This window comes from Rhinolophus hipposideros (assembly GCF_964194185.1).
Source record: "Rhinolophus hipposideros genome assembly, chromosome: X".
Lineage (NCBI taxonomy): Eukaryota > Metazoa > Chordata > Mammalia > Chiroptera > Rhinolophidae > Rhinolophus > Rhinolophus hipposideros.
The window spans coordinates 618517-634878 of NC_138046.1; the positions used below are offsets into that span (position 1 = coordinate 618517).

Genomic DNA, 16362 nt, shown 5'->3' on the forward strand with positions numbered 1-16362 from the left:
ATTGTACACCTGAAACAAATATAACCAATATGATTATATACCAGCTATACTTAAATTTAAATTTTTTTCAAAAATTAACTCAAAATGGATCACAGACACAAATATAAACTACAAAACTATAAATCTTCTAGACAATAGCAGGAGAAAACCTACATGACATTGGCTATGGCAATGATGACATTTTAGACACAACACCAAAGGTACGATTCATGAAATAATCGATAAGGTGGACTTCATTAAAATTAAAAACTTCTCTGCAAAAGACAGTATCAACAGAATGTGAAGATAAGCCACACTGGGGAAAACATTTGCAGAGGACATATCTGATAAAGGACTGTTATCCAAAATATACAAAGAACTCTTAAAACTCAACAAGAAAATGAACAACAAAGTTTTAAAATGGGCCAAAGACCTTAACAGACACCTCATCGAATAAAATATACAGGGCCGGCCCGGTGGCTTAGGCGGTTGGAGCTCCGTGCTCCTAACTCTGAAGGCTGCCAGTTCGATTCCCACATGGGCCAGTGGGCTCTCAACCACAAGGTTGCCAGTTCAACTCCTTGGGTCCCGCAAGGGATGGTGGGCTCCGCCCCCTGCAACTAGCAACGGCAACTGGACCTGGAGCTGAGCTGCGCCCTCCACAACTAAGAAAGGACAACAACTTGACTTGGAAAAAAGTCCTGGAAGTACACACTGTTCCCCAATAAAGTCCTGTTCCCCCTCCCCAATACAATCTTTAAAAGAAAATATACAGATGACAAATAAGCACATGAAAATACACTCAATATCATATATCATCAGAGAAATGCAAATTAAAGCAACAGTGATACCACTACACCCCTATAAGAAGAGTCAAAATCCAGAGCACTGACACCACCAATGCTGGCAAGGCTGTGTAGGAACTCTCATTCACTGCTGGTGGGAATGCACAATGGTGCAGCCACTTTGCAAGACAGTTTAGCATTACCTTGCAAAACTAAACATACAATTTAGCAATCACACTCCTTGGCATTTAACCAAATGAGTCAAAATTTATGTCCACATTAAAAATCTGCACATGATTGTTTATAGCAGCTTTATTCATAATTGTGAAAACATGGAAGCAACCAAGGTGACCCTCAGTAGGTGATGGAAAAACAAACTGTCATCTATCCAGACAATGGAATATTATTCAGTGCTTAAAAAAATGAGCTATCAAGTTATGAAGAGACACAGAAGAAACTTAAATGCATATTACTACTAGGTGAAAGAAGCTAATCTGAAAAGGCTACACAGTGTAATTCCACCAGTATGACATTCTGGAAAAGGCAAAACTATGGTGACAATAAAAAGATCAGTGGTTGTCAGGGGTTGAGAAGGAGGGAGGGATGAATAAGGGGAGTACAGGATTCTTAGAACAGTGAAAGTATTCTATACGATACCATAATGATGGATACATGTCATTAACTTAAAAAAGCTATGTCGAATATAATTTGAACTTTCTTTGACTGTACAAAAGATAGCTCCAAGCCCAATAATCAGTTCTCAAGAATGGCTAAACAATTGTGAGTTCTAGTTTTTGAAATATTAGTAAGATGATTTACTCAATTTAAGTATTTTTTCCTCTTTGACAATATGCTTGAACATTCTTAGAAACGAAATCAGATTAGTGATTGCACCAGGGGCTGGAGAATGAATACGAATGGATTTGGGGTTTCTTTTCTAAGGTGATTGAAATGTTCTGGAATCAGACTTATTGAGGTATAATTTACACGTGATAATATTCACCCTTTTTACATGCTCAGTTCTATGAATTTTGACAAAAGAATACCACCACTACAGTAGAAGCATATAACATTTTATCACTCCAAAAATTTCCCTCAGGCTCCTCTGTAATGAATCCTTTCCTCCTGGTACTCACTGATCTATTTTCCTATCAGAAGTATATGAGATTTCCATTTCCTGAACATCCTCCCCAGTACTAGGTATTGTCATTTTTTAAAAGCATTTTTAGTAGGTGTGTAGTGGCTATCGCATTTTGGTTTTAATTTGCATTTCTTGTATTAATGATATTGAGCATCTTTTCATATGCTTAATTGTCGTTCATATTATGTGTGCTTGTGTGTGTGTGTAAATAAATGTCTGTTCAAATCCTTTGCAATGTTTTAAATTGGATTGTTTGTTTTAATCTTATTGAGTTGTGAGAGTCAACTCACACTTCTATTCTGAGTACCAGTCTTTTATCAGATAGTGTATTGTAAACATGTTTTTCCCAGGCTTTGGCTTGCCTTTTCATTTTTGTAACTATTTTTCCAAGAACAGACATTTCAAATTTTGATGAACTGGAATGTATCAATTTTTTCCTTTATGGATCATACTTTTGTAAATATATGAAATTTTTGCCTAACTAAAGGTCAGAAAGATTTTCTCCTATACTCTCTTCTGGAACTTCTTTTTATTTTATTTATTTATTTTTGAACAGGACTTTATTGGGGAACAGTTTGTATTTCCAGGACTTTTTATTGGGGAACAGTGTGTTTTTCCCAGGACCCATACTAAGCTCCATCCAATTCAAGTTGTTGTCCTTTCAGTCTTAATTGTGGAGGGCACAGCTCAGCTCCAAGTCCAGTCGCCGTTGCTAGTTGCAGGGGGCGCAGCCCACCATCCCTTGCGGGAGTCGAACCGGCAACCTTGTGGTTGAGAGCACGCGCTCTAACCAACTGAGCCACCTGTCCGTCCTGGAACTTCTTTTTAGTTTTAAGTTTTACATTTAAGACTATGATCCATTTGCATTAAAGTTTGTATATGATGTGACTATTGGTATTTACAAAGCTCTCTTACATCTGATCATCATTAAAAAAATCTTTGAGGAAAGTACATCAGGAATTTTAATCCCCATTTTACAGATGAGAAGACTGAGGATTAGAGAAGTGCTGTGTGACTTGCTCAAGGTCCCACAGCTAACAGGTGAAATTGCAAGGTAAGAGGTAAAACTATGATGAGACTGCAGGTCTCCCAGGCCAGTACTTTGGGAGCCAAGCAGCAAATTTTCCCAGTGGGGATCTGAACAACCTATTAGGCACTGAAGTAAGAGACACAGCCAGTGAGCTAGCCCTGGCATCACTCAGACTGGCCCACTTTGGCCTCCATGATTGAGAGCCAGAAGCTGGCCTGGCGCCCTGCTCAGGTGATACTCAATGAATGCCTATTGATGATGATAATGACTTGGAACGTATAATTACAGAGTTGGAAATTAAGCTAAGAAGAAAAGTTAAAGGAACTAAGATTATTTGGCCTAGAAAAGAGAGGCCCAAGATGAAACTTGATAATAGCCTTCAAACAAACAAACAAACCCTTGGGCTTTTTTTCTGAGGGCTGAGGAAGGAGAAATTGGCTGGAAAAATATAAAAGGACAACTTTCTTCCTCCCTGGTGAGGATTATTATTGACACTTAAGAGCCTTTATAAACAAAATAAATTCTTTTTATTTGAGTTTGGAGCCATGACTTGCCCAACGTGGGCTCTGATGAAGGATTTCACCATGATGGTTACATGAGCTTCTTAGACATCTTCGAGTGGCTCCTGAACATGTCCTATGTCCTTGTAAAATTCCAGGTTGCCTTTGTTTGTGGCCTTCTCTGCTCCTTAATCTTACCATCTTCACAGGGCTGTTCCAATGACCAAGAGAAGCCTTACCTTAGCTCCTGAAGTCTTAATTAATGCCCATGCTTCTTGGCCCTGGAACCAAGTGGTCCAGTGCCTAAGGCTATAAATCTGGCTTAGCATCCTTGGAAGAGCCTAAAATGTTGGCTAGTCCCAATCTGACCCTAGTGCTTGAATCCCGTTTTATATCTAGCCTCTGTTTGCACACCTCCAATGATGGGAAGCTTCACTCATCCCAATAGAAGATATACTACAATGAACTTTGGACTAGGAATAAGGAGAGCTAGGTTTGAGTCCCAGCTCTGTCACTAACTTGCTGTGTGATGTTTAGTAAGTCCCATCACGTTTCTGGACCTGTTTCTTTATCACTAAGATGGTAGTGGAGGGAACTCTTTGTTTTAGTGTCTGTCGGTTTAACTGCTGTAACAAATGGCCCTCAGAAATTCAGTGGTTTAAGGGAGAAGTTTCTTCATTTATTTCTTATGTAACATTCACGGCATGTAGTTATTCAGGGACCAACACAGAACTGAGGGCAGTTCTGCCAGTTTTAATACATGGCTTTCAAGTTCACTGCAGAAAACTCATGGGAGTTTTTTTTTATAGTCCGGTTCTGGAAGTGGTGTGTATCACTTATACCTACATTCCATTGGTCTGAATTCAGTTACATGTTCCTATCAAACAGCCCAAGGTATAGACTTGATCTTTAAAGCTTCGTTGCACCAGCTCTGAAGTTATGAACTGGACTCCTGCTTCTCACATTGCCTGTCTGACCACTAGGGAGTGGCTGACTGGCAGTGCAGACCAATGCAATGCCCCCTGTCAAAGGCCACAGAAGAATTGAGACACCAGTCACACCACCAGATACCACATTAAGCGAAGGCATCTTTGTGCTTATTTCCTCTGTAGCATGGGTGGGAGCCCTCTCAATGGGCATGATCTTCTTCTGCTCTCCCATTGTGAGTATATTCACTGATCGTTTGGGCTGCCGAATCACAGCAACTGCAGGGGCTGCCATCGCTTTCATCGGACTCCATACCAGCTCCTTCACCAGGTAAGGCTATGAGTTGCTGGCCATTTGCTCAAGCCCGAGGGTTGGCTTCTTTCCAGGCTTCAACTAGGGACACTCTTCTCATTGCAGAATCCCCTGTGGCCCTTTCCATGTAAGGTCCTCAAAGACTCTACTCTCAGGGATCATTGTGAAATAGGACTCACCTAAGTAGGGTCCCCAGGACACAGTGACCAAAGAGGACCCAAGAGTTCCAAACTGGTAGGAAGAGCCTATGCCTGGGAGTTCATACAGCTGGGCCCATGTCCAGTTTTGGCCACTGAATGGTTATGGAAGAATTGATGAGTACCATTCCTCTCTCTGGCCCTCATTTTCTGTATCTCTAACAATATGAGGGGATTACACCAGATTGTCTTTTCAGGTCTCTTCCAGTGCTGCCATTTTATTCCCCTTTGATCAACATCTCATGACCTCACCTGTCTTCCTGGGAATGAGCTTTTAGAGTGAGCTCATGTGGACACCTACCATTACAGAATTCCTAAAGGAATCTTATGCTGTAAAAAGAGATCTGCTGAGCCAAAAGCTGTTTAGCATTTCTGACCCCTTTCCAGATATTTCTGGCTACCAATGTATGCACAATTTGGGACAGATAAGGATTCATGTTTGGGGCATGAGAAAGGATGTTTAGCAGCATCCCCCACTGAGGTACAGACCCAGCACCCAGCTACCAAGCTAGGCCTAAGCTAGAGTCAAACTCTGGTCCTGATAGTCCTACTGGCAAAACTCAGTAATGTCAGGCAAGGAGCAAGATACAAGTTTGTTTTCCATTTTCTTTCTCCCAGCCCTGCAGACACATGTCTGTAGGCAAGGGGAGAAGTGAAAACCCTCTACCACAGACTGAGGAATATGGGATTCCTAAAGAACTCCATTGACTTTCAGCCAAAGACACTCTGGAAGCTATGGTACCTTCTACTTCCAATCTGCCTGGGCTGTTGTAGGACAATGCACTCACATCAGAGAATGATAATTGTCTTCTGCCACAACTGGGTCCTGTGAGGATAAGCCAGCTTTCTTTGTGACGAGCATTGCTGGATACCCAGCCCACCCTCCAGCAGAGCTTACATCTATTCTGCAATGGTTTCTTGGCTCAGTCCTCCCAAGGCAGCAGCTCCAAACCCTTTCAGGACCACTCTAGTGGTTGGCCTCATTTGCCCTCAGCAATCTGGTGTCTGGCTCCTTGTGGGAAGGAGCTAGGCCTCAGAATCAGCTCATCTCCACACAATGCAGGAGAGGCCTGCTTTTTAAGGCTGAGCAGAGTGAAGTATAAACAAATTAGCAACATAGGGATCCCATTTCCCTTCCGGTCCACATGAGCTCAGTTACAGGACGGGAAGGGGCTCAGATGTGTTTTCTCCTGGCACTCTTCCTTAGGCGTTCTGTTCTCCAGCCCCCTAAACCCCTCCCCCAACCCCATTTGCCTTTTCTGTAAGAACATCTTCAGAGCCAAGAAATTTTCTGAGTGGCTTCACATCCAGTGGAAAAATGGTTCTGTTTGTGGCTAGAGCTCCAAGTAGTCCTCCCAGTTGTCTGAATCAGGGCTCTGAGTTTCTTTGGATGGTGTGAGGTGGAGCAGAATGTAGGCCTACTAAGTGGCCTCCTGCCTGCGGGCCCAGATGGAAATAGATCTACCTGAACTGAATTCCATGGTTTACCCCCACTGACCCACTCCCTGAATGTGTAACTCCTGTCCCTTGGACAATGCTCCTAGCCCAGGCCATCCCAAGGGGTTGCTAGAATCTGACAGCACAAGAGCAGTTGTCTTAGCTAATGGTTCCAAGTGGAGCCAACCGTGTTGAAGCCAAGCCCTTGTTCATATCCAGTGAATGCAAGCAGATGGAAATCAATGGAAATGATAGGCCCACATCATCTCCACAGCATAGGCCTTTAGTACGGTGATTGGGTCTATCTATTGGGAAGAACTGCCTGACCATGGAGAGTATCAGGTAATTAAGTGGTCAGATAAAAACTATTGCAAAATATGTGAAAGCTTCAAAAAGAAAACAAAATTCTTCAGTAGGTTGTGCAAATACTGTTTGGGGGCAGACAGCTGGCCAAGCTAACCTTCCCACAGCCTTTTTCATGCTGATGCTTTGCCTTCCGGTAAAGAGGCCTATGGCCACAGCAGGGCCTAAGAGTTTTGACGCAGAACCTGTCTTACTTGGCCAGACCCACAACTTCTTTGAGACTCAAGGTCCCGTCAAGCAGCCATGCTATGTTGGGAACCTCAGGAGATCATGTAGGGCCTAAAGGAAAGGGTCTTGAAATAGTCAGACCTTAGGCAGGGTTGGGGAGGGGCGATCTCTCAGGAGACCGCCAGCCATTCTCTGAAATATTAAGAGCCCTGAGCACAGAGAAAGACACCGAAAAGTCCTAAGCACGGTCTCAACCTTCCAGTCCTTGCAGACCTTTGTTGTTACTTGGAATAAAGATTTGGCTACCAGCGTACCCCTTCTATCTAGATGAGCAGTAGGTAAAACTGCTCTCTCAAAGGTACTGACTTACCCCTTGTAGCACCTCATCCAGCCTTTGCATAGGTTGGTTATGCCCTTCTTTTGAACAGTCCTCTATGATGAAGTGCTATGATTCAAACTAGGGTCACACAGACCTGGAGTCAAGCCCAAGTTTTGCTTATCCCCAGTTATGCTACCTTGAGTAAATCACTTCTCTGAGCCTCTGCTGCTCCACCTGCAAAATGGGGATGAGAAGGTCCTGTTACTTGTGTGTTCTGAGGGTCAGTGGTAAGAGGGGCTGTGGGTTACTGATGTGGGATGCAGGTGTCAGGAGGGTGAGGGGAGGACAGGTAGATTGCTGATCAGGCTGCTGAGGATAGCTCTTGGTGTCTCTCCCACAGCTCGCTAAGCCTGCGTTACTTCACCTATGGGATTCTCTTTGGTTGTGGCTGTTCCTTCGCCTTTCAGCCATCTCTCGTCATCCTGGGCCACTACTTCCAACGCCGCCTGGGTCTGGCCAATGGTGTAGTGTCTGCTGGGAGTAGCATCTTCTCCATATCCTTCCCCCTTCTCATCAAAACGCTGGGGGCTAAGATAAAGCTCGCCCAAACCTTCCAGGTGCTGAGTACCTTCATGTTTATTCTTACACTGCTTTCGCTCACCTACCGGCCCCTCCTGCCCAGCTCCCAGGACACCCCAAGCAAGAGAGGTGTCCGCACCCTGTGCCAACGCTTTCTGGCTCAACTCAGGAAGTACTTCAACATGCGAGTGTTCCGCCAACGTACCTACCGCATCTGGGCCTTTGGGATTGCTGCTGCTGCCCTTGGCTACTTCGTTCCCTATGTACACCTGGTGAGGAATATCAGGGTGGGCCCATGGGCCCACCCCACCTGGCCCTAAGACTCTGCCCTTAAGCTGCCTAGAGTCCAGAGGGTTGGGGTGGAGGACATTGAAAGGGGAGAACTGGGACCTTTGGAAAAAGAGGCAAATTAGCAGTTTGAGAGATTCAGAGTAGAAAAGGCACAGTTTGAGGGAAGACTGGAGGGGAAATCTGAGGAGTTCCTTAGCGGAAGGCCTATGCCTGTAGTTTCTCCTCGTGAAAAGTTTAGACAGATTTTCATGAGAAGATAAGCATCACTGGGATGTAGGAGACTGGCCCAGGTGACCCAAGGATGCTGTTCTTTGTGGTCAAATCATTTAACATATATCAGATCTCTCTCACTTCATATTGTGTAGCAATCTTTTAAAGGTATCAAAAGAATCCTCCCATAATGAAACCCATTTAGTTTGATTTAACCATCATCCACCTTACTTAATTGGCCAAACAGCTGTTGGTTATAGTCCAGCTGTTATCTTCCATACAGCTCATGTTTCTTAAAACACACTTAAAACCTGAAAGTTGGTGAATCCTTCTCCGTAATGAGCTGATTTTACCCTAGTCTGTCAGTTCTGGGTAGCAGAATGGGGAGATTGTAGGAGAACCGTTGCATTTTCTGTCCCACCAGGGCTTGGAAGAGGCTTGGAGACACCCATCCCATTCAGCTGTTGTTCAGAAGCCCAGAATCCAGAGAGGCCAGGGATATGCAGGCTTTTATGCTCTTAGAAGCAGCAGAGAGCTTGTCCCAGAGATAGGGCTATAAGGGAGGGGGCTGCAGGGGCAGTAGTTTTTGCCATGGTCCAAACAAGTAAGTGGTACAGGGTTCTGGGTATGCCAGCAGTTCACCAGTCAGCGCCTCTTTTTTCTCCTGTCCTGGGGGGTCTGGTGCTATGCTTTTCAGATGAAATATGTGGAAGAGGAGTTCTTGGAAATCAAGCAGACCTGGGTGCTCTTGGTGTGTATTGGGGCTACCTCAGGCCTTGGGCGCCTTGTGTCAGGCCGTGTCAGTGACTCCATTCCTGGACTTAAGAAGATCTACTTGCAGGTGAGTGTGGCCACTCTGTCCACTATGGGGAGGAACAGATGCTAGATTACCCTCACCCTTTGAGATAGAATGGCAGGGTGTGTCACTGCTGTACCGTGCGTCCCAGCTTTGACACCAGCTTCTTGTGCAACATGGGAAAGTCAATAAAATTCTCTGAGCCTCAGTTTCTCTTGCTTTCAAATGAATACAAGCATCCTTATTCTGCCTCTTTCATCAAGATGGAGTGAGGATCCACAAAGAACAGTATAAATGGAACCTCTAAGAATATGTTCAAATAAATTTGTTATGAGTAAATGCTCTCCCATCTGAAAGAGGGAAACTGTGGCCAGGAGTTAGATGCTGACCCCAGTGAGGACTAATCTCATGCTTTTTGTTCCTGCACATGGGTTTACCGGAAAGTACCCAAATGTGGAACCCTATGGAGGGGTGACAGCAGACCCAGGAAACATGTGGTACCCTAAGTGACGAAAGGCAGAGCCAAGTCCCAGAGATGATAAGTCACTTGAACAAGGTCAAACCAAACGCTTGTAATTGATATAAACCAATCATGTAAATATCAGCAATTGCCTTATCTGGGTGGATTTTTACGTTCGAGCATGTGTAGCTCTCTCAGCTTCTTCCACATGATAACTCCAAGAGGCCAAAGGAAATCAGAGTAGCTAGGATTGGGCCAGGGCTTTGTTTTGAGGAGAGGCAGCAGCTAATTCCTCCAAGGGAGGCAAAGGCATTAGCTAGTGAGAAGCAGAACTAGGCTTAGGCCAAGTACTTCTGCTGACCAGTTCCCCTACTCACCCATCATTCTCTCCCCCTTTTCACTCTTACTTGACCCACTTTTACCACTTAGAACAATATAAAACAATCTTACAATGTTATGGCTGAAACATATCTTCATCAACTTGTAGTCCAACTCCTTCATTTTACAAATTGAGGAACTAAGGCCCACAGAGGGAAAGTGACCTGTCCAATCTCATCCTGCTGGTAAGTGTCTCAGGCTGAGAGCACAAGACAATGGACAAATTTCTTTTTCTGGGTACAGGCCAGGAAGAGGAAAGGAGTGTATACATAGCTTCAGGTTGTAAAGAGCCACCCCACTATACCCTGTGGTTTGTACTGTTTGAGAAGACAGGCACATGTGTTTGGGGTGAAGCCGCTGGACAGTCTGTTGGAAAGGAAATGGTTACAACCTACAGGTCAGCCTCACTTTGGGCCAGTTGTTGAAGCCTGCTTCTCAGTTCCAAGAGTGATTCTTAATTGCCAAACATTGGCAAGGCCTCATGGAGGATGTTAAGAGGCAGCTTGATACAATAGGTAGTAATTAAATCTGATTGAAATCAGTTAATGGGATTCTTCGTTATATAATAGTATTAACTCTTAATTGTCATACCATTATGGCTTGGTTGTTGCTAGGTAGGTGTGATTTTATCTTACAGTTATGTATGAATTTCCTAGAGAGGAAGGTGGGTGTAATTTCAGGATGTTATGCGGGGTCTCAGTTCCTGCTCCCTGCACCAGAACGCAGGATATGGTGAGGCCAAAAAGGAACACCCACGGAGCCATAGATAGGGGAGTCATACCACTATATTCTCGCTGGCGGCTGGGTTGGAGACACAGCAAGCAGGAGCCACACGATCCGTAACCCACCTCCCTTGCTAACTGCAATCTGCACTTGCTAGCTCAGCCACGGCAGTTATATCAGTGACTAACGGCAAACTGGTTACAGCTGATGGCCAACTAGCCACAGCTGATGGCCATCTACTACCCGAGCAAGCACCTTCCCGCATGAGGCTGAGAACCTGGAAACTGCTCTCTGGGACTCTGTCCCCACAGTGGGTATCTGGGTTCTTATTCCTAGATTGTGCCTTCTCTCACCAAACAACCTTGGCAAAGGTCAAAAGTCTCCCAAGAAGGAGATTTTCTCAGATGGCATGTTCAGGACATTTCTTATCCTCTCTGAAAGAGCAACTGATTAACCTAACATATTCACTGGCAGTAACAACACAGAGTCATAGTTAAATAGGAAGTGTCTTAAAAACTTTGAATCCTTTAATGAAGGACTTAGAAGTGGCCTAAGTAACTATTCAGTCCAAGTGTTCTCTCTGGTGACACCCCATGGGCCCATTTTATATTAATACATGGTAGGAATGAGAGCCTGAGAAAGAAGGTGTGATTTGCTACTGGCAAGCGTAATATGACTGACCTCAGGCCCTTGCTCCTCTAGGTCATCTCCTTCCTGCTCTTGGGCCTGATGTCCATGATGATTCCCCTGTGCCGGGGTTTCGGGGGCCTCATCGTTGTCTGCCTATTCCTGGGGTTGTGCGATGGCTTCTTCATCACCATCATGGCTCCCATTGCGTTTGAACTGGTGGGCCCAATGCAAGCCTCGCAGGCCATTGGCTACCTCCTGGGCATGATGGCCCTGCCGATGATTGCTGGGCCCCCCATTGCAGGTGAGTGTGATAGTACAGGGAAGACATGAGGGGGCGAGTCCTGAACACCTGTACTTGAAGTCCGTTTTCCTCTTACTGTTTAAGCACAGTATATGTGCTTGGATTCATTTTGGGGAATGTGCTTTTCATGGTTATACATCTATTTCAATGGAGTTTTACTGTACACAACATGGCTGATTCCACCAGTGTAGAGAGAAATAGTTGCGCAGGGAGAAAAGAGCAAGTGGGCCCTGGTTTTATGAAGACTTAGAGACAGTCTCCTACTCCTCTACTGGCTTCTGAACTGAGCCTGTAGAAGAGATTTCATTAAGGCCACATCCCAGAACTTGGCCACTAGAGTTCTCTAAACAACCTTCGTTAGCTTCCTTCATAATTAGCATTAGCCTCAAGAGCCTGCAGCTCCAGTACGTCAGGGAGGAGCCACCTGTGCTTGTAATAGAGCTTTTATTTCTTCCAAATAGCAGTATTTAAATTGAGGGGGCCCCCAGAAAAGTCAGCACCTTTGGCCAATAGGACAAAGCTGAGCTTGACTTTTCTCTCCTGTTTCAGGCCTCCTCCGCAACTGTTTTGGGGACTACCATGTGGCCTTCTACTTTGCTGGTGTGCCCCCAATCATTGGAGCTGTAATCCTCTTCTTCGTGCCTCTGATGCATCAAAGGATGTTCAAGAAAGGGCAAAGGGATTCCAGCAAGGACAAGATGTTGGCACCTGACCCAGACCCCAATGGGGAGCTGCTACCAGGCTCCCCCACCCCTGAGGAAGCAATCTAATGCCTCTTCCTTGCCATTGTGTGCTCCTCCCCAACCCTTTCCCTTCACCCCACCCCGCTCAGCATTTACATTTTTGCCACCAGCACACTTGTTCCCAAACCTGTGCACACAGCATTGCAGACACCTGACTATTCCCTTGGAGCCAAAGCTCTAGGTGTTCCAACCTCATTAACCAAATTCTCTCCGTTGAATGCCTTTAAACTTGCCAGGGTCCTTCTCCCAGGATCTAGGAAAGCTTGGAATCACACCCAGGCCTTTGGAACCTCTCCCTATATTTTCTAACCCCTGGGGGAAGAAGAGGATGGCACTTCTTGTCCCCTCTGGGTACTGATGAGCTGCCTCCTTCCCTTCATCCTTTTTTCCCTCTACTTCCTCCTCATTTCTCTTCACCTTCTATTTCTTTTTGACTGTCATAGACACATGGGTGCTTAAAGAAAGGAGGGACCCAGAGCTTGGGCCAATCAGCCTTACCTTGGCCCAGCCCACCCCTAACACTCATCACTCCCACTCATCTCAGGCTGAGCCACATCTCACTTTTTGGCTCAAGCTGCTATAATCATAGACTGGAAGAATAGAGTATCACATAGGGAAGGGACCTTAAACACCACTCACAGATTTTTACAGATTTCCCAGGTGAAAACATTGACCTGCAAGCCCTCCCAGTTCCCCATCCTTGTATCACCTGTCAAAATGTGAAGAAATCCCTTTCATCTCAGCAGGCAGAGGGGATGGCATGGTAGGGAGAGGGGCAATAGTTATTGACCTGGTGAACTACTGACTCCTCACTTTCTCATTATTCATGATATTTCCACCCAGGCTAGGCCAGGAAAGGGACTGTTTAAGGAAAATCCCATTCCCAACTTGGATCCCAAAAAAAGTAGAGGCAGCAGCTGCACATAGGGTTGGATAGGTTTCTTCAAGAAGGGAATATCTTCTTAGGCTTTACCAATCAATGTGTCCCCCATGCTGTGTATCCTGGGCCATTGTGCTTCATGGGCATTAAAGATACCACAAAAGGTAGACTCTGGACCATCTTCACCCTTCTAAACTAGGTGCCAGATGTTTCAGTCTTACTGAAGAGCATACCCAGCCAGACTGTGTGCAGCTAGCTAGCACAGCTCACTTCATTAGGGGCTCAACGTCTCCCCTCACTCGGCCTCTTTGTATCTCTTTCTCCTTGTTCTGGGCCCTTGTCTCTTGTATTCCTATCACCTAAACTTTTCCTCATCTTCTTCCCAGGCATCCTCAGCTGTTACTTGGGGCTAACAGTCACTTTCCACCCCAAGCCAAGGCTATCTCGAGGGCCAGGAGAATGAGCTTGCCCCTGAGGGGCTCCAAAGAAGACAGCGATCCCATTATTGTTTCCCTTACAAACAGGCAGCTGGGACATGGTTGGTCTCTGAGGGCCCCTTTCAAGTCCAAGTCCTGAGCCTCCTCCAGGAGTCCCAGTCCAGCTCTTACCAACTCTCCAAAGGAAAACACATTGGTTCTTGCCTCTGAATAGTAATGGGCCTAATTACTATCCTGTCAGCTCAAACAGCAGTGGGAAAGGAGAAGCTTGGCCCCAGGAGACCACTGAAAATGTTGGAGCAACAAAGCCCCTGCTTCCATTCCTCCCTGCCCCACCCCCAGCAAGTGACTGGAAGGCAGATGCAGGGCCTCCTTTGTTGTTCCTGGTGTGAGTAGCCTTAAGAATCAGGCTACCACCCACTTCTCTCCAGATGGAGGAAAGTCATTCACAGGTCCCAAATCTGCCCTATCAAGTGTCACTTAACACAAGGTGGGGGTGTCAGTCTACTTCTTCCACATATGTACATCTGCATGTGTGGGCTTGTGTGCTTTTGGAGACAATGTTGGTTGGTCAAAGCAGCACAGTATTAATATTTAAGGTAGGATGCAGCCTCTTATGCATGCACAGTCAAATCTAGGACAACGAACAAAACTTGGGAGCTTGAGACCTGGTACATTTAAATCCTCAAAAGGTTTGGAACAAAATAAACAGATCGAAAAATCTAGCTTTGGTATGTGTGTTGCCTGCAAGGGTGAAATAGTCTTAATCTGGTTAACAGCAGGAACTTTGGCTTCAGAACTGAAATCTTATTTCAAATCATAGAGCAGAAATTTGAAAAGGAGCTATGTAGGGGTTTGGAGTTGGGTGGACCATTCAGGATTGGATTTGTAAGGGAGCTCCGAAGTGGGAAAGTGGTTACTTCACAAAATGAGAATGTACCTATTGGCTGAGTTGGAGTGGAGGCTCCTCCAAGGCCATTACCTTGCTACAAACATGCCATGTTGCAAATTCAAGCCCCCTATCGTTTCCCTTGTTATTGATGGGGCAATGTGAAGGACTGCTATAGCTGGGTTCCACAGCGGGAAGCAAGAGGCATTAATGGTGATGCAAAAGGCACCTATAGGGGTGACCAGATGGCTTAGAACACGAGCTCTGAACAACAGGGTTGCTGGTTCAATTCCCGCATGGGATGGCAAGCTGCTCCCTCCACTAGAATGAAGGACAACTACTTGGAGATGATGGGCTCTGGAGAAACACACTGTTCCCCGATATTCCCCAATAAAATTGTTTAAAAATTTGTTTAAAAACAAATTTGGAAAAAAAAAAAAGGCACCTACATTGATGACAAAGCTAGGAGTCATCTTACGGTCTCCATGGTCTATACTCTCCATGAAATGTTAGTGGGAAAACTGAGGCCTAGAGATAGGAAGGGGCTACAGCAGGTTCACACACTTAATCAGTGACAGGAGGTTGAGACCTAAACTCAGGTAACTGAGTTCCAGTCCAGTCCAAAGCCCTCGTTTTACAGATGAGGAAACTGACCCAAGGAGGGGGAAATGACTTGCCCACTTCATTCAACAACAGTGTACTGAGACCGTTTCCAAAACGTTGTCAGCATTACTGGTTTCAAGCAAAATTGAAGCCTAAGTGTAACTTTTAGCATACCCCATCTTTTCATGATTACCCTCACTCCTGACACATACCTTTGAGATTCTCTTCACAAGCACTGCAGACCTTCATGTAGCCTTGGCCTTGGAGAGCTGGTTCCACCTACTGCCCTTCCACCTCCAGCAACCCAAGAGACACACAAAGTCCATCTCCCTATGGCCACACACTAGGCAGGGGAGAGGCGATGAGCGAGGACTGGTTTCTTTCCTTTGACAGGGTCTTTGTCCACCCAGCTGCTGGCTATTGCAGTTTCTCTCCTGACTCAGTGCAGACATCCTCAGAATGCCAGCCTCATCATCTCCTCCCACTGAGACTCTCTCATCTGAGGTCTGCTGCCCCCTCGCTCTCTCCCCCAGAAGCCCTAGTACCCCAGTCTGTTTTTGATCACTCAGGATCATTTCACTTCAAAGTTGTGGAATCCCATACTTTTTATGAGCATATGTCCTCCTGCAGGGACTTTTCATGTCTGAGGAGTCTCCCAGCAGCAAGCTCTCTGCCACTTCCCAGGTGTGTGACAGCTGGTACCTAGATAGGGTGGGTGCGGGTTTGAAACAGAGTCCGGAAGGAAGTACTGAAATTCTAATAAGCTGAAATGGGGGGGATACTGCACAGGCACAAGGAAGGCACTTCAGCTGGCTTGGCTTTAGGTTTTTGGATTCCTGCCTTTCAGCTCTCTCTAGTGGTCACCAAAGGCACAGTTGCGTGCTTGGTTTTCAAGTCGTTTCAGCAACATTTTCTATGGACCTGCTTTGTGTCGCTCACTCAGCTAGAACCCAGGGATTTCAGGAATGAAAGGAGCACAGGCGGAACAAAGAGAAGAAACACAAGAAGCAATTTCTACTATCTTCTTTCCAAGATACCTTTTCCTCTTCGGGACCGTTGCGGCCTAGAGAATACAAACCGCAGTTTGGGGCAGGAAGGGGGCACGGCGCCGCTTCCGCCCCGAGGCCGCAGCACCCCAGTCCCGCCGCCCCGACAGGGCCCTCCGCGGGGCCAGCGCCGCCCGGAAGAGGTCAGCGCTCCGCCGTCGGTTTCCTGCGCAGCCGGACGCGGCGCCATCAACTCAGCTCAGTGCTCACATCTCACGCGTGTCCGAGCCCGAACCCG

The 16362-nt window shown here is 45.9% G+C and overlaps 1 protein-coding gene across 1 annotated transcript in view; it reads left to right on the forward strand.

The window, feature by feature from the left end:
• SLC16A2 (solute carrier family 16 member 2) overlaps positions 1-14311 on the forward strand; it is a 66844-nt gene extending 52533 nt beyond the window's left edge. The window contains exons 2-6 of the mRNA XM_081042985.1: positions 4548-4692; positions 7559-8009; positions 8936-9079; positions 11298-11526; positions 12076-14311. Of these exons, the coding sequence (XP_080899111.1) occupies positions 4548-4692; positions 7559-8009; positions 8936-9079; positions 11298-11526; positions 12076-12296 (1190 nt within the window). The 3' untranslated portion in view covers positions 12297-14311. The remainder of the gene's footprint in view (positions 1-4547; positions 4693-7558; positions 8010-8935; positions 9080-11297; positions 11527-12075) is intronic.
• The last annotated feature ends 2051 nt before the right edge of the window (positions 14312-16362 follow it).